Here is a 17,216-nt window from a genome sequence, read left to right as displayed (position 1 = left end):
TCTTAAATGCTCTAACAGTTCAATGTGAAACCCTTAGTCTCCAATCTGTTAGCCCAAATTAGATCAAGCCACACATCAATCTACAATCTTATTATACAAACCACATAACAGTGTTATATCAGGCATGGACCACTCAGGGATCTCAATATCAGTAGGACACATCTTCTTCTTTTGTCCATTTTTTTTCTTGGGAGTTGACAAAAATTAGAAGAAGAAGGCACATGTGCTTTTTATAATATATATGCATAGATTAGTTATATGGATCATGAAGATATATATATTAACATATTGTAACTATCATATATTATATAATATATGGTTTTAAGTAACGAGCTTAAGATCGAGCAAAATAGTCAAAGGTTTCGCGTATGAACTATGAGTCTATGAACCATTTTTTTAATCACACGCGTCGAGCTGATACGACTTGTACTAAGAACACAAGACCTGACAAAAAAAAATACTACTAAATAAGAACACAAGATCTGACAAATACGACATATAGGTCCTCTTTAAACAGCCGTTTTTTTTTCCCCCTTTAACAAACAACTAATCTTTTTAAAAAGATTTGGTTTGTATAGATGCAAATCTCTATTTGTTCTTCTACGTACGTTTCATTAGATGAGTCTAATCTTTGCATCAATAGTGCGAAAATTGGTGAAACATTAGTACCATCAATCATATATTGAAATCTTTGACTGTTCTAAAACATAAGACACACACACACAAAGAACATGAGATATACGTTTAGGAATAAATTTAAAATAATTTTAAATCTAAGTGTTACAACTTACAACAGTGTCACGCTACGCTACACTTTATCTTAATTTCTTTCTTTTTTGTTGAAAGACTAACACTTTGTCATTTTCTGATTAATGGAATATTGAAAGTATTACGATCAGCGACAAGCATGTGACATACGTTGTCGTATATGTTGATTTAAACACTAAAACTCATGTGAATGAAACAATAAGTAGTTTTTTTTTTGTATTTGTTCTTGAGGCCAGTGTCGTTTAAGGGTCCACTTAGCCATCGATACCATAACATTCACTGCTTAGCCATTTAAGTTCTTTATTTATGGATATTTGTTTCTCTAGAGTAGATATACACGTACATGGGTTAGTACACACACACTTGCACCGTGTAGAATGGTCCGAATAAGCTAAAAATTGTTACATCTCATAATCCATCCATATCATAAAACTTGATACACCGCAATCAATATCATCACTCGATTCATACAAAACCAAAAGCTATGAAGTTTTGGAAATTGCATGACACACTAGTACAAGTGTTCCAAAAAATGGTATATACGCACGGTTTTTTAGGTTTAGTATAAACGCTAAGCGTTTAGATGATACATGCATAAACGACCATCTTCACTATCTAAATTTGCATAAGTCTTATTATTTTATTTTATTATCAATTTTCATCTTTAAAAAAAAAAAAGAAAAATCTAAGTTTCCCTATATATATATAATTATAATTGCTTATATACTGTATGTTGCTTGATATGAATTAAATAGATTGTTTTGATTAGTTTTTATTTATGGTAATATTGTAATATATTATTCTGTAATATAATTTTTTATAACTTTTATAAATAGTATCATATTTATAAGTTTTTAATGTTTTAAATATCTAAACTGCCTAAAATCGTTTAAACTCTAAATAGGCGTTCGAACTTCGAAACAATAGATACTGGATTATCACCCCTTAGTGCCTGACAGTTTCTTGAACTTAACTTGTATTATATATATAACCTCGAATTCTACTAATAGTACAGAAAGAGAGTTCTTTAGTATAAAAATTGGTACAAATTACTGAAAGTGGTAAAAATGTACCGACATGAATTTATATAGATCCCTCCAATCGAAAGGCCGGCGAATCTTTGTGAATTTGTCAACCACGAAAAGGGTTTTAAAATATTTATCTCGTGTGATGATTATATTATGGATCACATAACAAATAAATGTAAATGTATTTCGATATTTTTATCACTTACATAACCGAGAGTGGTCGGCGGATTTTTGACTTATAAAGGTTTCTGGATTGTATCGTTATTTTAAATCCCATAAACTTGGAATTCTTCGAAGCAAGTCAAACTCTATAATTCACATTAATAAGTAATCATCTGGATTCAAGTCAAACTCTATATATGTAAGCTAGAACCAATACACATAGACATGATTAGTTTATATTATATGTTCGTTCACCAAGTTTTCTCAAAGCAATCCATACCAAAGTTATAACATTTTCTAATCGTTTTGGGATTGTGTTGTGTATATCGACATGCGTTCCAATTTTTGAAATTCATGATTTTGAAGATTTTCTTATGTTTTACATCGAAGATATGACTTTTATTTTCTATACTCTCAAAATTATCAGTGAATGTTATGATTTGATAAATGAATTTCAACAGATGACAAAAAAAAAAAAAGATAAATGAATTTCAACAATTATATACTTTTAGAGCAGAAAAACTTGCCAAAAATTATCATAAATAATACGTATATATTGTCTCCTCCTTCGTTTTCCCACATGTATCACGTTACTACTAAAGAAGCTTCAAATAATAATTGAAAATAAGTGAATGAGTATATACAATATCCTACGTACCTATCTTTTAAATTGAAAATACCACCATTTTAATACGTTATACCGTTTAAAGCTGAGTACATGTGACAGTACATGATTCTCTCAATTTAAAACATTTACCCTTTTTCTTTGGGTTACATGGATCATGATCTCTTGTTTTTTTGTCAACACATGGATCATGATTACTTAGAGCATCTTGGGGTTACATGCATGGATTATGTGAGAGAAAACATTTAGGAGTTATGCTTAATTTCATCATTAACCATGATTGTGTCTCATATAAATTTGCCACCCATAAATGTGTACCATATGAAAGGATATTGTGAACATGCATATGATAAATTTTTAGTTTCGTCAAAATCATTATTGTCATATTTGAAACTAGGGCAAAAAAAATCTGTACAATATTTATGACCTACTGTGTAACGACTTCCAAAAATACTTTAGACTCTCATGCCATTTGTAACCAATAGTTTACTCATAACTTGATAAATTAACCATGATCGACGTTTCAATAATTATCGCTTAAAGCATGAATTTCAGAGATCATGATGATTAACAAAGCAGAACATTTTTTTGGAATGTCCCTAACAAATAACCTTTTATTTTTGTTTATAAAAATTTTAATATTTAAATTTATGTTTTGTAATATTAGATATGTACCATTTTTTGATGAATTTCCAAGAATCCTTCGATAAAGTAACTCGTTCCATCCACACAAGTTGATTTAGCTGTCTAGTAGCTCTATCTATCGATCGCTTTCATGATTTTAACCAACATGTTACTCGTTGTGTTGATCGAAATAATTGATTCATTGATCATTGCTGACGCGATAAGTTATATTGACAAACTTTAATCATCAGTGCTGACGCACGCATTTATAAGCTAAGTTATTTGAATTGTGTTTTGTTAACCAAAACAAACGGTCTTCAAAACTACATAGTTTTTTCTCCATTCAATTAATTAATAAGTATAGTGTTACGTTAATTTAACAATCATTTTATCATTTTTTCATAAAAATACACAAATTTAAAACCCCAAAAAACAATGAAATATATTTTATATAAAACTAATTCATAAATATAATAATTTCTTGTTTATTTTTTGGAATGAGTGAGTCAAGACTAGCATACAAACATAACCAACTTCCCCTACTCTTTGACAATTCTTCTATTTATTTCATGAGAAAACCTGTTTTTTTAGAAAATGGATTTTCAAATATGGTCTAACGTCTTTATAATACCAAACTCAAAGGGTATAGGTTTCGTTTCTTGATTCCCTTACATGTTAAGAGACATGAGTCTCGTTCTCATGATCCCAGTCAATGTCTTTCAGTGCGGTTCGGTAGTAAGTACAAGAACAATATTTTGTCAGATGAACCAACTGGATTTTTCAGAGTATGTTTTCATCTACGTACGCTCTTAGTTCTCCAACACTCCAAAACAAGAATGTACCGACCAATCGTTTTACAAAAGAATTCTTAAGTAGGGGAAACAACTCACAAGAGGCTAAACCATATACAATATGTTTGTCATCTATGACATATATAACAATCCAAACAAAATTTAAAAGAAGGATAAGAGTCTCTTCATCGGGATCGTAATTAAGTAATATAATTTGTCCATGTATGTGTTAGTAAGAGATGCAAGGAAGGAATAATTAACTTGAAGGTCAAAAACGTTGTTTCCGGTCAAAATGTTTGGTTCTCTATAACACGAGGAAATCATTTACGTACGCTTTGTTTGATTCCATGTACATGCATATAGAACAGTAGAAGTATCTATATTGAGACTTCCTTATTCTGTAAGACTACTGTACGTGTTTTCTATTGTCACAACCGTAATACTAAGTAGTGAGTAGTAACCATCAACCTCAAAAAAAAAAAAAAAAACAAATTATCGCAAATTTTGCACAAAGCAGAATCGATGTAGTATAGCCCTGATACATAATCATCAGTGAAATTATATTATCCTTAGATATTCTATCAGCCAGACATTGTCTCAAAGTAGTACATGATTGTCTTGTCTCAAAGGATAAGTGTATCGGCCGACATACCCATTTAGGACTAATAATTTTCAGTATATATGCGAAAACTGATAATACTTGTGTATATTATCGTATGTGATTGGATTGGGCTTATTCCGTCTGCCGGCCCATGGTTGAAATGTGCTACTGATAATACTTGCGTAATTGTATGAGTATACATCAGATGCATATGGAAGATAGGTCATTTGTATAATACAATAGTAACAATTTTCCTGTCACTATCACGTTTTCATGGTTCAGTGAGTTATGTACCATTGGTGAAATGACACGATGCATGACCAAAATTAATTACGGTGAGACTTTAGTAAACCGCTAACCACATGAAAACATATAGGACTGTTTTCATATAATAAAGACGCAGAGGTTGGGAACATGGCAAGTTTTATTCTTTGTCGAGGAAACATATGGAAGTTTCCTAACTGTACCGAAACATATTAAAATCTCCTAATTCTAAATGTGACACGTAACAAAAGAAAGAAAAAAAATCGACATCCAAATCTTGCTACTGTACATGATATCAATTATGATTTTACCTAATAGAAAAAAAATGATATGGTATTCCACAAGATCCGGAGATAAATATAGATTTACATATTGTGGAATGTACAAACATGATGGTCGAATACTAATGCATCAGATTACATGTTCTTCTCAAACGAGGCGATCGCATCAAAACAGTCTCCTGAGCTAGGTCGCTAAGGCCATCGCATCAGCCGGTACTATATATAGTCTCCTGAGCTATGTCGCTAAGGCCATTGCATCAAGATCATCTAGGAGATTTTTAAATTCTATGTCGGCCTTCTTACAAGTGATAGAACCTCAAAAGCAGACAAAGTCGCTTTTGTTCGCTTTATATGTAACCATAACCATGTTTCATGTAAAATTTTTAACGTCTAGTATAAATTTCTGGACAACAGATTTTTGGATCTATGTGTGTATCCTAATAAATATCTAATTAATAAGGACGACGACTCGTGACTGTCCTAAAGTTTCACTGACGAAAAAGCATGGTACAAGACTTGGCATCATTCTCCACGTCTCAAGTCTATGCCGTCATTTACGGTGAAACATTAACATCTCTTTTGTTTCTTTCATCCCAAACTACTTTTCTCACCTCATTATGTAATTATATTCATTACAGTATTAATAATAAGAGATCCCCTATTAAATTATTTTTAAAATACCATAATGAAAGCTTACGTACGACTTTTTATATAGTTCTACACTACATGTTTTCTTTCTTTGGTCTATAAATTTATAAAATTAAGATTAAAAAGAAAAAACTCAATAGTCCACTAAAATCATTACCTATGGAGAAGATGGTTTTATGCCAGATTTTAGGAAAAAGTAAGTCAAGGTTTCACATCTCGACTTTAATTTGACTGCATGATCTTCGCCATTAACAACGGCATTGTATTTGATTTGTCAAGCCAAACATTTTTCCATGTGATGTACTTTTCTATTAAGATGAAAAATATTTGTTTTGTTGATTAATCAAAGTTTTTTTTTGCCTAACTAAATTAACTACGACTTTTCAGTGACTATTGATGTAAACTCTCCGATCCTTGGTGTTTTATTTTTCAAACAGTATTGTCGTTACTCATTAAAATTTGTATAACTTTTTCTTTTTCTAATATTTTATAAATTAAAAGTATTGCTTTATTATCCCTCTATAAATAGGCTATTGCTACAACACCTATAACCACACTAAAAAGAAATTTTCCTCATACAACATTTATTTTCTCATTCTCTTTGTGTCTCCACTTCACAACATGGCTTTGAAGATGGTATTTGCTACTTCTATGCTTCTCTTTGCCATCTATTCTCAAACGGCGCTTGGTAAGTTTCTTCGCTATGATCTATATCAAAATTATGAACAAGTATATACAAACTATATATAAGGGTATCATTAATGGTGGTATCTTAAAAGTAAGATTTACACTAGAGATTATCTTAAATGGTGGTAATTCTATTATAAAACATTTTGAAATTTTCATCATTAAAATTGAGTAATGCAAGATTATATTGCTTGCATGTACAAATGTTAAGTAGCATTGGGATCAATTTTGTAGGGAGCGAAGTGAAGTGCGAGAATCTGGACGAAGACACGTGCGCTTTCGCGGTCTCGGCGACAGGAAAACGCTGCGTTTTGGAGAAGAGCATGAGGAGGAGTGGGATCGAGGTGTACTCGTGTCGATCATCCGGGATAGAATCGGATAAGGTCACGAACATCGTTGAATCAAACGAGTGCATTAACGCTTGTGGTCTAGGCCGTAAGTCTTTAGGTATATCTTCGGACGCATTGTTGGAATCTCGGTTCACACAAAAGCTCTGCTCGGTTAAATGCTTAAACCATTGCCCTAACGTCGTTGACCTCTTCTTCAACCTTGCTGCTGGCGAAGGTACGGTGTTAAGATACCGGTTCGGTTTCAGACTTGCAGTTACTAAAGTTTTGTCTGATTATGTTTGTTTGGTTTACACAATATAGGAGTGTTCTTGCCAAAGCTATGTGAATCACAAGAAGGGAAGACAAGAAGAGCAATGTCAGAAATTAGGAGCTCAGGTATTGCAATGGACACTCTTGGACCAGTTGGTCCGGTCAGCTTGGCCGTGATGGCACCGGAGCCGGCTACCTCAATGTACCCTATGCCTGCTGTGCCGGCACCGGAGCCGGTTACTTCAATGTACCCTATGCCTGCTGTCCCGGCACCAACACCGTATTGATCAAGGCAAAAGATAAAGGGAGATGGAGATCAACACGTATCATGTCATGAGTTTCCGAAGAGAATAATCAAAGTTCGATGTTTTGTATAATTACATCTTTTTATGTTTTTGCTTCATATATAGTAATTTTATAAAACACTTCACGACGCATAAGAGATGGTGAGAGAGTAGATAGGTGCATGCGCGTTCTTGTATAACTTATATGTACGAGTAACGTCTTATATTATATATATATGATCCAATAATTTGAGTTCTTTCTTTTTTTTTTCTCATTGGAAAAGAGTAAATAACGGTTTTGTTTGACCGTGCCATGTGCCCGTTCTTAGTTGATGCCGTGGTTAAGGGATATATTCTCATACAGTGGGATAAGTTTTGCCATGCTTATGTAGTAAAATTAGGCAGGACATTATCTTAAACAATACTTTGACTCTGACTCTGTTCTAAATTTTGATTTAAGCCACCATGCATTAATTTTAGGATAGAAAAGTTTTATAAACTGAAAATTAAGACCTAAATAATTTGATTAAGAAAGTCCAAAAGCCAAAACCACATGTAACATGTCAAGCTTTTAATAATAATCGACTTGATCTACACATAATTAAAAAAAATAAAAAGATCAAGTGAGAACCAAGTTTTCATCACCCGACTAATTCTTCTAGCACGTGTGTGTGTATTCATTGAATAATTTATATCAAATTTTCTAATAGATCTAAAACATGACACCATTTCGACTGATCAAATATATTGTTTATTTGTTTTAGTAAATAATATTACTTTTCGAGCAAGGTTTCTGATCTACGTATTTGTTTTCTGCGAATTCAAATTTTTATTTTTATGATGTAGCAACATTAAACATTAATTTTCTTACCAAAAAACATTAAACATTAATTTACCAACTAAAAAAAGATATTTAAGAAAACCAAGAAAAAAAATCATTAAAAACATTAAAATGTTGATTCAGGACACTATCCATTCCAACCGCGACAAAATCGCGTTTACAAAAAATCCTCAAAGCCCAAATCAAATTCATAGGTTAAAGAAGTTTTGGGCCTGATTAAGCCAAGCCCGTTAAGAAAAAACACAACATCCCCTAACAAAGAGCTGTTTCTGCGTCTACCAACGAACCAAGAAAACAACTGTGTCTTCCTCTGCCTCTATCGCCGCCGGCAAAATCAATCGTTCTCTTTCTCTGTATACAGTTTAGTCGAGAATGGTGAATCAAAGGCGAAGACTTGCGCAGAAGCGATACAAAGAAGCTAATCCAGAGCTGTTTCCTAAAGCAGAACCAACACCACCAAAGGACCCTAATAAGAAGAAGAAGAAGAAGAGCTTGTTCAAGAAGAAGAAACCTGGATCTTCCACTGATAGACCTCAGAGAAAAGGCTCATCTTCGAGGCATCCTCTCCGAGTTCCTGGTATGAAACCTGGAGAAGGCTGTTTTATCTGTCACTCTAAAACCCATATTGCTAAGCTCTGTCCTGAAAAGTCTGAGTGGGAGAGAAACAAGGTTTGTTCTTTTCTGTATTGTTCTTCTTTAGTCATTGGTTTTGGGATTAGGGTTTTGGTTCAGTTTTGTTTTGGGAGCTGTTGTTAGAATCAAATTGAGGGTTTGGTTAAGTTGAAAGGTCTGTTTTTGTTGTAATTGAGTTTGCTTTTGATCATTATGAATTCAAAAGATGAATCTTTTCATGGTTAGGATTATACTTAACTTTGTACATCACTTGGAGCCAAGAATCTGAATGTTGATACTTTAATGATCACTACAGTTGATGTTTGTTCTATTGCTTGTAGATATGCTTGCAATGTAGGAGAAGAGGGCATAGTCTTAAAAACTGCCCTGACAAGCAAGATGACAGCTTTGAGAAGAAGCTTTGTTACAATTGTGGTGATACTGGCCATTCACTTTCTCGTTGTCCTTACCCTCTGGAAGATGGTAAGTATGTCTCGTTATTGTCTCTTGTCAGCTAGTATGTGTACATTTGGATCAGAAAGATTATCGTGTTACCTATTACAAGATTTGAAGAAAAGTTGTCTGAGTAGTTGTTTGTTTTACTTCAGAATACACAATGTTCATGTTATTTGTAGAGTTAACGGTACTTTTTCGTTAACAATTCGTTAACAATACATCAAGAGTTGTTGATTTTACTAGTCAATAGTCTTTCAGATATGTATGTACACAGATACTGGACTGATGGTCTGTAGTGTAGTTCATGTTATTCGTAGAGTTTAAAAGTATTTCTTCTTAAAAGTCACTAAGCTTAAGTTTGTTTTGATACTTTGTAGGAGGGACCAAATTTGCAAGTTGTTTCATATGCAAGGGACAAGGGCACATAAGCAAGAACTGTCCTCAGAACAAGCATGGAATCTATCCAATGGTAAAGTGCTCAAATCTCGTTTTGAGCCTTTTTTTTTTCTTCATAAAGGATGAGTTTTGATATGCTGAAGATTGAATTTTGGGGGGGGGGGATTTCTTTTGTAGGGCGGGTGTTGTAAAGTGTGCGGGAGTGTGGCGCATCTTGTCAAAGACTGCCCCGATAAATTAAACCAAGAATCAGCCCAACCAAAGAAGATTTCAAGTAATATTTTCTTTTGTTTCACTCTTTCAATTCTTGAGCTTCTCTTCAAAATTCTAGTTTCTCTTTCATCTGAATAGTCTGCCAAGTGATTCAAGACAGTAAATGCAGTCTCCTTTATCTTATGAAGACCATAACTGTATCACCCTACATGAAATGACAGGATTTGATGCTACACCAAGAGGAAAGGTCACTAAGTTTAGTGGGGACGATCTAGAGGACGATTTCACTGAAGAACCGAAAAGCAGCAAGATCTCTGATGATTCAGATCAGAAGATCATCGAGATGAAGAAAAAGAAACAAGGTCCAAAGATTGTCAATTTCGTCGGATGATCACAAATTGAAACAAGAGGATCTAAAAGGATCATCAGTTTTGTAGGAAAGCTCGTTTTTGTTGTTCTTTAATCTGCCTCTAGAGTGTGTTGGAACAAGTTGTTATTTAAGATTCAGAACAATGTTATGTATTGAAACCATACAGTTAATACTTAATACTGTTTCAGATAAACTTATAACCCGACCAAGAACCGACTGAACCAAGCCACAAATCGATTTGTCAAACATATGCTAGACATAGTCCTGGATAAGAGGTGTGAAAATGCTAAAAATAGAGTAGATAAAGTGCCCGGAAAGAGAGGATGGTTAGGCGACTTTGAAGGACAAAGAGGAAAAAAAGGTGTGGTTTGATATGTTAAAAGAGGGAGATGCATGAATGGTTGTCCGAGTTCGTCTCCATTGCCCTCTTCAAATCGAATTAATAATCACTTGTTACCCCAAATTTCTCATTTCCCTTTTTTCTTCATTCTTCATCTCTCTTCCCACAAAAAAGGACAAAAACAAGAAAAAAACAAGAAGTCCCATTTCTCTTTGTTGTCTTAGGTTTTAACTTTCATCAACCAAACGCAATGGTGTGTGTTCTCTAATCTCCTTTTCTTCTTCCTCTTTGTAATGAATTTGTGTGTTTAGATGTTTCAACGTTGTTATGCATTGATTGTTTGTTTGCGTTTGCCAATATTTAATCTTTTACATTTTCGTATTCTTAGAACCATAACGTTTAGTAAGATCAAGTGGAAATAAAGATGAATGTAATAGAACTGATTTATATACAGAAGTTAGAGAAATATATCCATTCTACAAAGAGTCGTAGACGAAATCCATGTGTTTATAATGTTGTATCTTGAACTCATGGATATGGATTGTTTGAAAAGGCGAACGCGGCGTCAGGGATGGCGGTGGAGGACGAATGTAAGCTGAAGTTTTTGGAGCTAAAAGCTAAGAGAAACTATAGGTTCATAATATTCAGGATAGATGGACAACAAGTGGTGGTGGAAAAGCTAGGAAGCCCCGAGGAGAACTACGACGATTTCTCCAATTCCCTACCGCCAAACGAATGCCGCTACGCGGTTTACGACTTCGACTTCACCACTGCTGAGAATTGCCAGAAGAGCAAGATCTTCTTCATAGCATGGTAACTTCAACTTTTTAACATTTTTCTATGTTATATTAGATTATTATGGTTATGTGATATATGATGCATAATGTATGGTACCTATAGGTCACCGGATTCATCGAGGGTGAGGATGAAGATGGTGTATGCTAGTTCAAAGGACAGGTTCAAGAGAGAACTAGATGGGATTCAGGTGGAGTTGCAAGCCACTGACCCGAGCGAGATGAGTCTTGACATCATCAAAAGTCGAGCTCTCTAGATCGTTCTTATATATATAAATCTTCATGATTTTCTAATTATATATCCATAATCATCGCCGTTCAAACAATTTCATCATGTTTATGTAACTTCTTTCAATCTTGGTTTTATTCATTCTTGTTCTTGATTTTTTTTTTTTTTTTTTGGGTTAAATTTACATGGGTTTAATACTTTCACTTTTGACAAGTTGAAACCTTCATGTAGTTTTCACGTGTAATAGCTGCATACTTTCGTCGAAAAAAATAAAGATTTATAAACATTTCAATGGATTTGTATACTCATTTGTTCCTAAATAGATTGATGTTTTCACATATTTACACATATTAAGGAAAATTTACTTTCTCTTTTTTTTTTTTCAAAAAAGAAAAGAAAATGTGAAATATTTATTTACAAATGAATTTTACGTTTGGTAAAAAGAGAAAGTATAAACCATTAAATAAGCATGCGTGGAGAAATGTCATAAAAAAATCAATCTTTTAGGAACAAATTTTGTTTTGAAGCTTTATTTATCAGAAATAGAGAAGCTATAACAAAGTGTCGATATGTCCGAGTGGTTAAGGAGACAGACTTGAAATCTGTTGGGCTTCGCCCGCGCAGGTTCGAACCCTGCTGTCGACGATTTCAATTTTTTTTTTTCTTTTTTTTTTTCAATCAAAGAAAATTCCTTGGCATTGTCTCTTGATCCAGAGAAGCTGAACCAAACCATCTGATATTTCTCACTATGTAATACACATTATCTTCGTACTGTCTTGATTCAACCATCCAAATCATATGAGACTTCTTCTATTTGTAAATCATGACTAAATATGACTTGATCAATTTTACAGTTTAAAGAAAAAGAAAACTAAAAGAAGAAAAAAAAAAAAGCCTTCAAGAAAAGGAGAGAACTTATAAGTATATAATCTTTGCAAAAAAGCAAAAGAAGAGAATGTACAACAAAAATGGAAACAAAACATTGATACATATATTTTATCTCTTGGGCTCACTCCAAGTCTTGCCTTCGAAGAACTCGTTAAGCATTCGCTCAAGATCCTCAGGACTGAACCTTATGTACTTCTGTGGGTTCTTACCACTCTCTATCATCGGCCTGTGACATGTAACAACATTTTTTTTTATTACTTTCTTGATGAGCACGAAACCAAATCTGTTTAAAAGTGCTTTTGATCATACCCGAAACGTTTGAGAAACGATCTGAATGCAGGTAAAAGAACCTCCGCAACAGCAAGCCTCAGGGATTCACGCAATTCGCTGTCCGGAACTGTCCATTGGCATTGTCTTTGGTGAAGCTCTTCAAACTGAGAATTGAAAGTCTTGAATCTGTCTTTTACTGATGCTCTTGATATATTAGAGTTGTCTACCTGACCACTCCCACCAGACTGAACCGTGAGACACTGCAAAATCTGCATAAAGAAAATGGCTAATCAGAAAACACTTTTTCAAAACATTTTAGAGCTTAAACCTATTAACGATTCACTAAACCTTTGCCCAAGAAACTCTCTTGTACTGATTTGCATGTTGTTGTACGATTCTTCTATGTATTTGAACCCAATCATCACCTAATAAATCCTTTGCTTCTGACCTGTGAAAATGTAAGTCCTAAACTCAGCATTATGTGTATTAGGTTTTGGTTATATGTAAGAGAACTCGAACCAGACCTCCTGACAGATCTGACTATGTAGTGAACATTGTTCATTAAGAAAAGCTGAGTTAGTGCTGCATCTTTGTATTGCTTCGATTTACCATCCAGATTGTTCTGTAAAGCGTGCATGATCCTCGTTGTTACCAATCCCAGCTCGGAATCAGGATCTTTACTATCAAACTCTTGAAAAAGTAGCCTCAATGTCGATTGGTAACTGTTTTGATATTCCAAAAACCACTGATTAGTCCAACAAAAATGACAATCACCATCAGTATATGTAGAGTTACTTACTCAAACAAGAACTTGACGTAGTTTATGACATAGCTAGTAAGAGGATGTACGGTTCCATCCATAACCGCGGTTTTCGTAGCATCTTTTTCAACCGCTTCTTCAAAATCAGCAAAAGTTTCTTGAGCTGTCTGAGCTAGTCGCTTTGTCAGATTCAGTGCAGATTCTTTCATCTCAGTACAAGGTTTGCTTCCAAAGACCAATTCAATCTATAATCAAAAGACAGCTAGTTAATAACACACATATATTTGAAACAATGTGTGATGGTGTGTAGTAAGACATTAAACATTACCTCAGGCTGAAGCTCTCTCATTATTTCATACATATCTAACAAAACAAACAGTTTCTCGGGTGATCTCTTGCTTTTAGCAATAGCTTCCCCAAAACTAAGCAGCACAGCTACACTATTTGCAGTGACTTCACCAAAACATTGGTCTCTTAGAGACTCAACACCATCTAGTATTTGGTCACATATTTTCTTTTCTGCAGCAAACAACAGTTTCACCTGTCTCAAGGCAACAAAAGCGTGTCAATGAAGGAAAAAGTAACGATCTGATTAGGTATACTTCTTTCTTTTGGAAGATTTTTCTTACGGATATTCGCATGTAATGGATCCAATTCCCAATCTTGGCCTCTAAGACCTCCCATTGCATTCTCTGAACATCATCTTTGCTAAGCCTCTCTACACCTAGTTTCCGTAAACTCTGTTCCAACACCGCAGCTCGAGTATCCCTAATACATTAAAAATACTAACATGGATTAGTATATACATCTCATGAAATTACAGAGAGAGACTAGCCTTATAAAGAGAGAATGTTTTATTATCATCAGTGGAACTAGAACTTCTGATTGGTGTAAAGACAACATGAATAACAGGACAGTAAAGAGACTAATGACATTCTAGTTTTGATTAGAAACCTGAGAAGAGAATGAAAAAAGTTAAAGAAAAAATTTGGACCTGTAAGTTTTGAAAAGTTGTTGTTGATGACCAGCTTGAACCATTTGTTGAGCCAGATCATGAAGCAGAGGCAGGACTCTTGGAGGAATGACTGTTGGGACTGTAAAAATAGCATTTTCTAAGCTCTTATGATGTGGATCATGGCTCTTGCCGCCACCACCTTCACCTTCTGGTGATGGTCTAAGATTACTTGGAAGACATTCGAAAAGGCGATCAGGTTCCATCGGCTTGCTAAAATATTGAAAGAAGATATCAAGTGTTAGAAACAATCCTTGCACAAGCAAGAACATAAAACACAATTGTAACTATGTTCATTCTAAAGACGAACCTGTAGTTTTGCAGTATCTGTCTGAACTCATCCTCTAGCTTTGATAGAGCTTTAGAGAGTAAACCAGTAGCATGACTAATAACTCCACTAGCACTCTTAAACATCTTGTTGTTGCTGAAAAATTTGATAGTTCCTCTCAGTTGATCAATTGCTTCCAGATAACTTTCAAGATCCTCATGTGGTCCTCTCAATATTTTGGCTTCCGCCTGACAAACAAAAATGGATCAATCTTTATTCAGCTAAGTCATTAGTTCTGCCTCACACAAAAAAAGAAAGTGATCTTAGATTAAACTGAAGATAAAACTCTACTTCATACCAAGAACAGAGTTTGTATTAGTAACTATACATATAACAACAAACCTCAAATTAACAAACTTTACATTATCAAGCTAGATTAACCATACCTAGAGGCAAAAGCTTCCCAAAATGAAACCATATCTTAGTCATATCACTCATGGAACCACCTCAAAACCTCTTACCTAAAGAAGACTACAACATGAACCTCAAATTCTCCATATCGACACTTTATAGCTGGATAATCATACATAGAGATAAAACCGTAAAAAGTCGCATAATCTGTAACTGAAATTGAGTCCTAACAGAAGAAGGGTTCACAGCATTAGAAAGAAGACATTTGCTACTTTGTTTACATGATGCACAAATATTTCATTTGGACAGAGAGAGGAAACTTTTACATCGACAAAAGAGAAATTTTAAACATCATACAAGTTTAAAGACCACTTTACAGAGTAAAAAGCAAAGAAGCCTCAGGGGAAAAGAATGATTACTTGAAAGACAAGAAAATAAAAGGACAAGTGTGTGTATAACGGAGTGTAAGAGAAAAAGACCAAACCTTTCTAGTGAGATCAAATTGATCCAATATAACCTCAGCTGCTTTCAATGTCTTGTCAATATTCTCATGAGCTCTCCTTATAGAATGTGTTCTTATCTACACAAAACACAATAAATCACACACACACACACACACACACACACACACACACACAAAAAGGCTAAAATTCCAAATAAAATTAGCCAAGAACCCAATAAGTGATTTCAATTTCAACAGAGACAGATCTCAAATCTGCCACAAACCTAGAAAGCAAATATCAAGAGACCATAAAATTCCAAAGACAGAGAGATGAAGAAGAAAAGGAACCTGGGTAGGACGCATGGCTGTTTCAAGAGCCGAGAGACGGTGGTCAAAGGAACCTAGGATTCCGACCATGTTGTCGGTGATGGTCTGGCTCTTTTGTAGAGACTCCTTCATCAAACCTGCTCGCTCGGTTAGGGCCTCCATCGCTTGAGCCACCCCCATTTTTTTTTTTTTTTTTTTTTAATATCCTATCTCTCAATCTTGATAATTTTTCTTGATTTTGGGATCCAAAAAGATGGTGAAATTGAAAGAGATGAGTTGTTTTGGTTCTGAGAATTTTTTTTTAGGGGATTGGAAAATGTGAGATTGGTGTAAGTTAGTTAGCTAGAGACGCTCCTCTACGCGAGATTTGTGAGACGACGACGATATACAATAAAAATGTTATTCATACTTCACTCTTTCTTTAATCTATAGTTTTTGCGTACTTTTTGCATTCGTTTCATCTTTTTAGGTTGATTTCGTGGGTCACGTACTTATTTATTTGGGAAACAAATTTAATTTAGCCACGTTTGGTTGACGGTGGTTTTGGCTCTCTCCATAAATTTTGGTATCTGATAATTAATTAGAACGAAAATTTAATCTAAAATTCAACTAAACCAAAATTTAAGGGTTCTTTCTTGGTATTGTGGTGAGACTAGTTACTATGATTTTGCGAGTTGTTCGAGTTTTATGAACCTAAATTTAATTAAAGAGGTCTTAAGTTTCATTCTTAGTCGAAATGAAAAAGACTGTTTCATTCTTTTTAAGTTTAGATTTACATTTTTAATGATTCTTTTCAGTGCAGAATTATACTTTTCAACTTTCCCTCAATCCATTGACTATTTGGTGTATCCATAAAATAGAATAATAGATAATGTCTTTTTTTGTAAACTATTAAAATTTTGAATTGACCAATATTTAATGATTCAAACCAATTTAGTCAAGTTGGTTTAGAATAGTCTACTATTTTTTTGAGAAAGAGATATTTTTTTCCTATTTGAGATTTTATATGTCTTTTTATAATTATTATTCTATGATATATATATTTGGTTAAAAATTAAAGATTTTTATTCATGGACAAGTAACGGAAAAATGAGCATGTGTGACAAGTGTCACGGTCATATATGATAAAAGTACCACAAACATGGATGACACGTGGTAATATAAGCTTATCATCTATATTATTCAAAGACTAGTATTGTCATTCATGCTTTCACTAATTCAAAGT

General features: G+C 33.9%; 4 protein-coding genes and 1 non-coding gene across 6 annotated transcripts; 4 read left to right on the top strand and 1 right to left on the bottom strand.

The window, feature by feature from the left end:
* The first annotated feature begins 6,362 nt into the window (after window positions 1-6,362).
* On the top strand, window positions 6,363-7,619 carry LOC17876318. The gene is made up of 3 exons (XM_006281040.2): window positions 6,363-6,480; window positions 6,714-7,043; window positions 7,130-7,619. The coding sequence occupies exons 1-3, from the start codon at window positions 6,414-6,416 to the stop codon at window positions 7,363-7,365; spliced, it is 633 nt and encodes a 210-aa protein (XP_006281102.1). The 5' UTR covers window positions 6,363-6,413; the 3' UTR covers window positions 7,366-7,619.
* An 862-nt stretch (window positions 7,620-8,481) lies between these two features.
* LOC17877068 (uncharacterized protein C683.02c) lies at window positions 8,482-10,445 on the top strand. Its single transcript, XM_006280899.2, has 5 exons — window positions 8,482-8,872; window positions 9,157-9,298; window positions 9,649-9,740; window positions 9,845-9,941; window positions 10,102-10,445. The coding sequence occupies exons 1-5, from the start codon at window positions 8,576-8,578 to the stop codon at window positions 10,269-10,271; spliced, it is 798 nt and encodes a 265-aa protein (XP_006280961.1). The 5' UTR covers window positions 8,482-8,575; the 3' UTR covers window positions 10,272-10,445.
* A 308-nt stretch (window positions 10,446-10,753) lies between these two features.
* Window positions 10,754-11,740, top strand: LOC17876900 (actin-depolymerizing factor 12). Its single transcript, XM_006281560.2, has 3 exons — window positions 10,754-10,843; window positions 11,144-11,403; window positions 11,491-11,740. The coding sequence occupies exons 1-3, from the start codon at window positions 10,841-10,843 to the stop codon at window positions 11,639-11,641; spliced, it is 414 nt and encodes a 137-aa protein (XP_006281622.1). The 5' UTR covers window positions 10,754-10,840; the 3' UTR covers window positions 11,642-11,740.
* A 436-nt stretch (window positions 11,741-12,176) lies between these two features.
* Window positions 12,177-12,258, top strand: TRNAS-UGA. Its single transcript has one exon. It is a non-coding gene; the product is annotated as a tRNA-Ser (tRNA).
* A 135-nt stretch (window positions 12,259-12,393) lies between these two features.
* Window positions 12,394-16,432, bottom strand: LOC17874708 (exocyst complex component EXO70A1). 2 transcript variants are annotated; one of them, XM_006280112.2, is made up of 11 exons: window positions 16,013-16,432; window positions 15,707-15,802; window positions 14,854-15,059; window positions 14,526-14,756; window positions 14,161-14,299; window positions 13,860-14,072; window positions 13,571-13,776; window positions 13,296-13,493; window positions 13,120-13,219; window positions 12,811-13,040; window positions 12,394-12,727 (listed from the first exon to the last, which is right to left on the bottom strand). In XM_006280112.2, exons 1-11 carry the CDS (start codon window positions 16,169-16,171, stop codon window positions 12,610-12,612), a joined length of 1,896 nt encoding a protein of 631 aa, XP_006280174.1. In that variant the 5' UTR covers window positions 16,172-16,432; the 3' UTR covers window positions 12,394-12,609. The 2 variants fall into 2 exon arrangements, with proteins under 2 accessions (XP_006280174.1, XP_023640278.1); XM_023784510.1 differs by lacking the exons at window positions 15,707-15,802; window positions 16,013-16,432 and adding an exon at window positions 15,258-15,362.
* Window positions 16,433-17,216: the final 784 nt, after the last annotated feature.

The sequence above is a fragment of the Capsella rubella genome, unplaced genomic scaffold, assembly GCF_000375325.1.
Source record: "Capsella rubella cultivar Monte Gargano unplaced genomic scaffold, Caprub1_0 scaffold_8, whole genome shotgun sequence".
Classification (NCBI taxonomy): Eukaryota; Viridiplantae; Streptophyta; class Magnoliopsida; order Brassicales; family Brassicaceae; genus Capsella; species Capsella rubella.
This window is presented reverse-complemented; position numbering and strand designations above follow the sequence as displayed.

Bases quoted from the DNA above. Each gene is read 5' to 3' on its own strand.
- LOC17874708 (XM_006280112.2), bottom strand. From the start codon at position 16,171: ATGGGGGTGGCTCAAGCGATGGAGGCCCTAACCGAGCGAGCAGGTTTG. The intron at 14,757-14,853 runs GTTCGTCTTTAG...TCAATATTTTAG, and splicing joins CAGATACTGCAAAACTACAG to CAAGCCGATGGAACCTGATC. The intron at 13,494-13,570 runs GTAAGTAACTCT...ATATCAAAACAG, and splicing joins TACGTCAAGTTCTTGTTTGA to TTACCAATCGACATTGAGGC.
- LOC17876900 (XM_006281560.2), top strand. The intron at 11,404-11,490 runs GTAACTTCAACT...TGGTACCTATAG, and splicing joins AAGATCTTCTTCATAGCATG to GTCACCGGATTCATCGAGGG.
- LOC17876318 (XM_006281040.2), top strand. From the start codon at position 6,414: ATGGCTTTGAAGATGGTATTTGCTACTTCTATGCTTCTCTTTGCCATC. The intron at 6,481-6,713 runs GTAAGTTTCTTC...TCAATTTTGTAG, and splicing joins CTATTCTCAAACGGCGCTTG to GGAGCGAAGTGAAGTGCGAG. The intron at 7,044-7,129 runs GTACGGTGTTAA...TACACAATATAG, and splicing joins CAACCTTGCTGCTGGCGAAG to GAGTGTTCTTGCCAAAGCTA.
- LOC17877068 (XM_006280899.2), top strand. From the start codon at position 8,576: ATGGTGAATCAAAGGCGAAGACTTGCGCAGAAGCGATACAAAGAAGCT. The intron at 8,873-9,156 runs GTTTGTTCTTTT...TATTGCTTGTAG, and splicing joins CTGAGTGGGAGAGAAACAAG to ATATGCTTGCAATGTAGGAG. The intron at 9,942-10,101 runs GTAATATTTTCT...ATGAAATGACAG, and splicing joins CCAACCAAAGAAGATTTCAA to GATTTGATGCTACACCAAGA.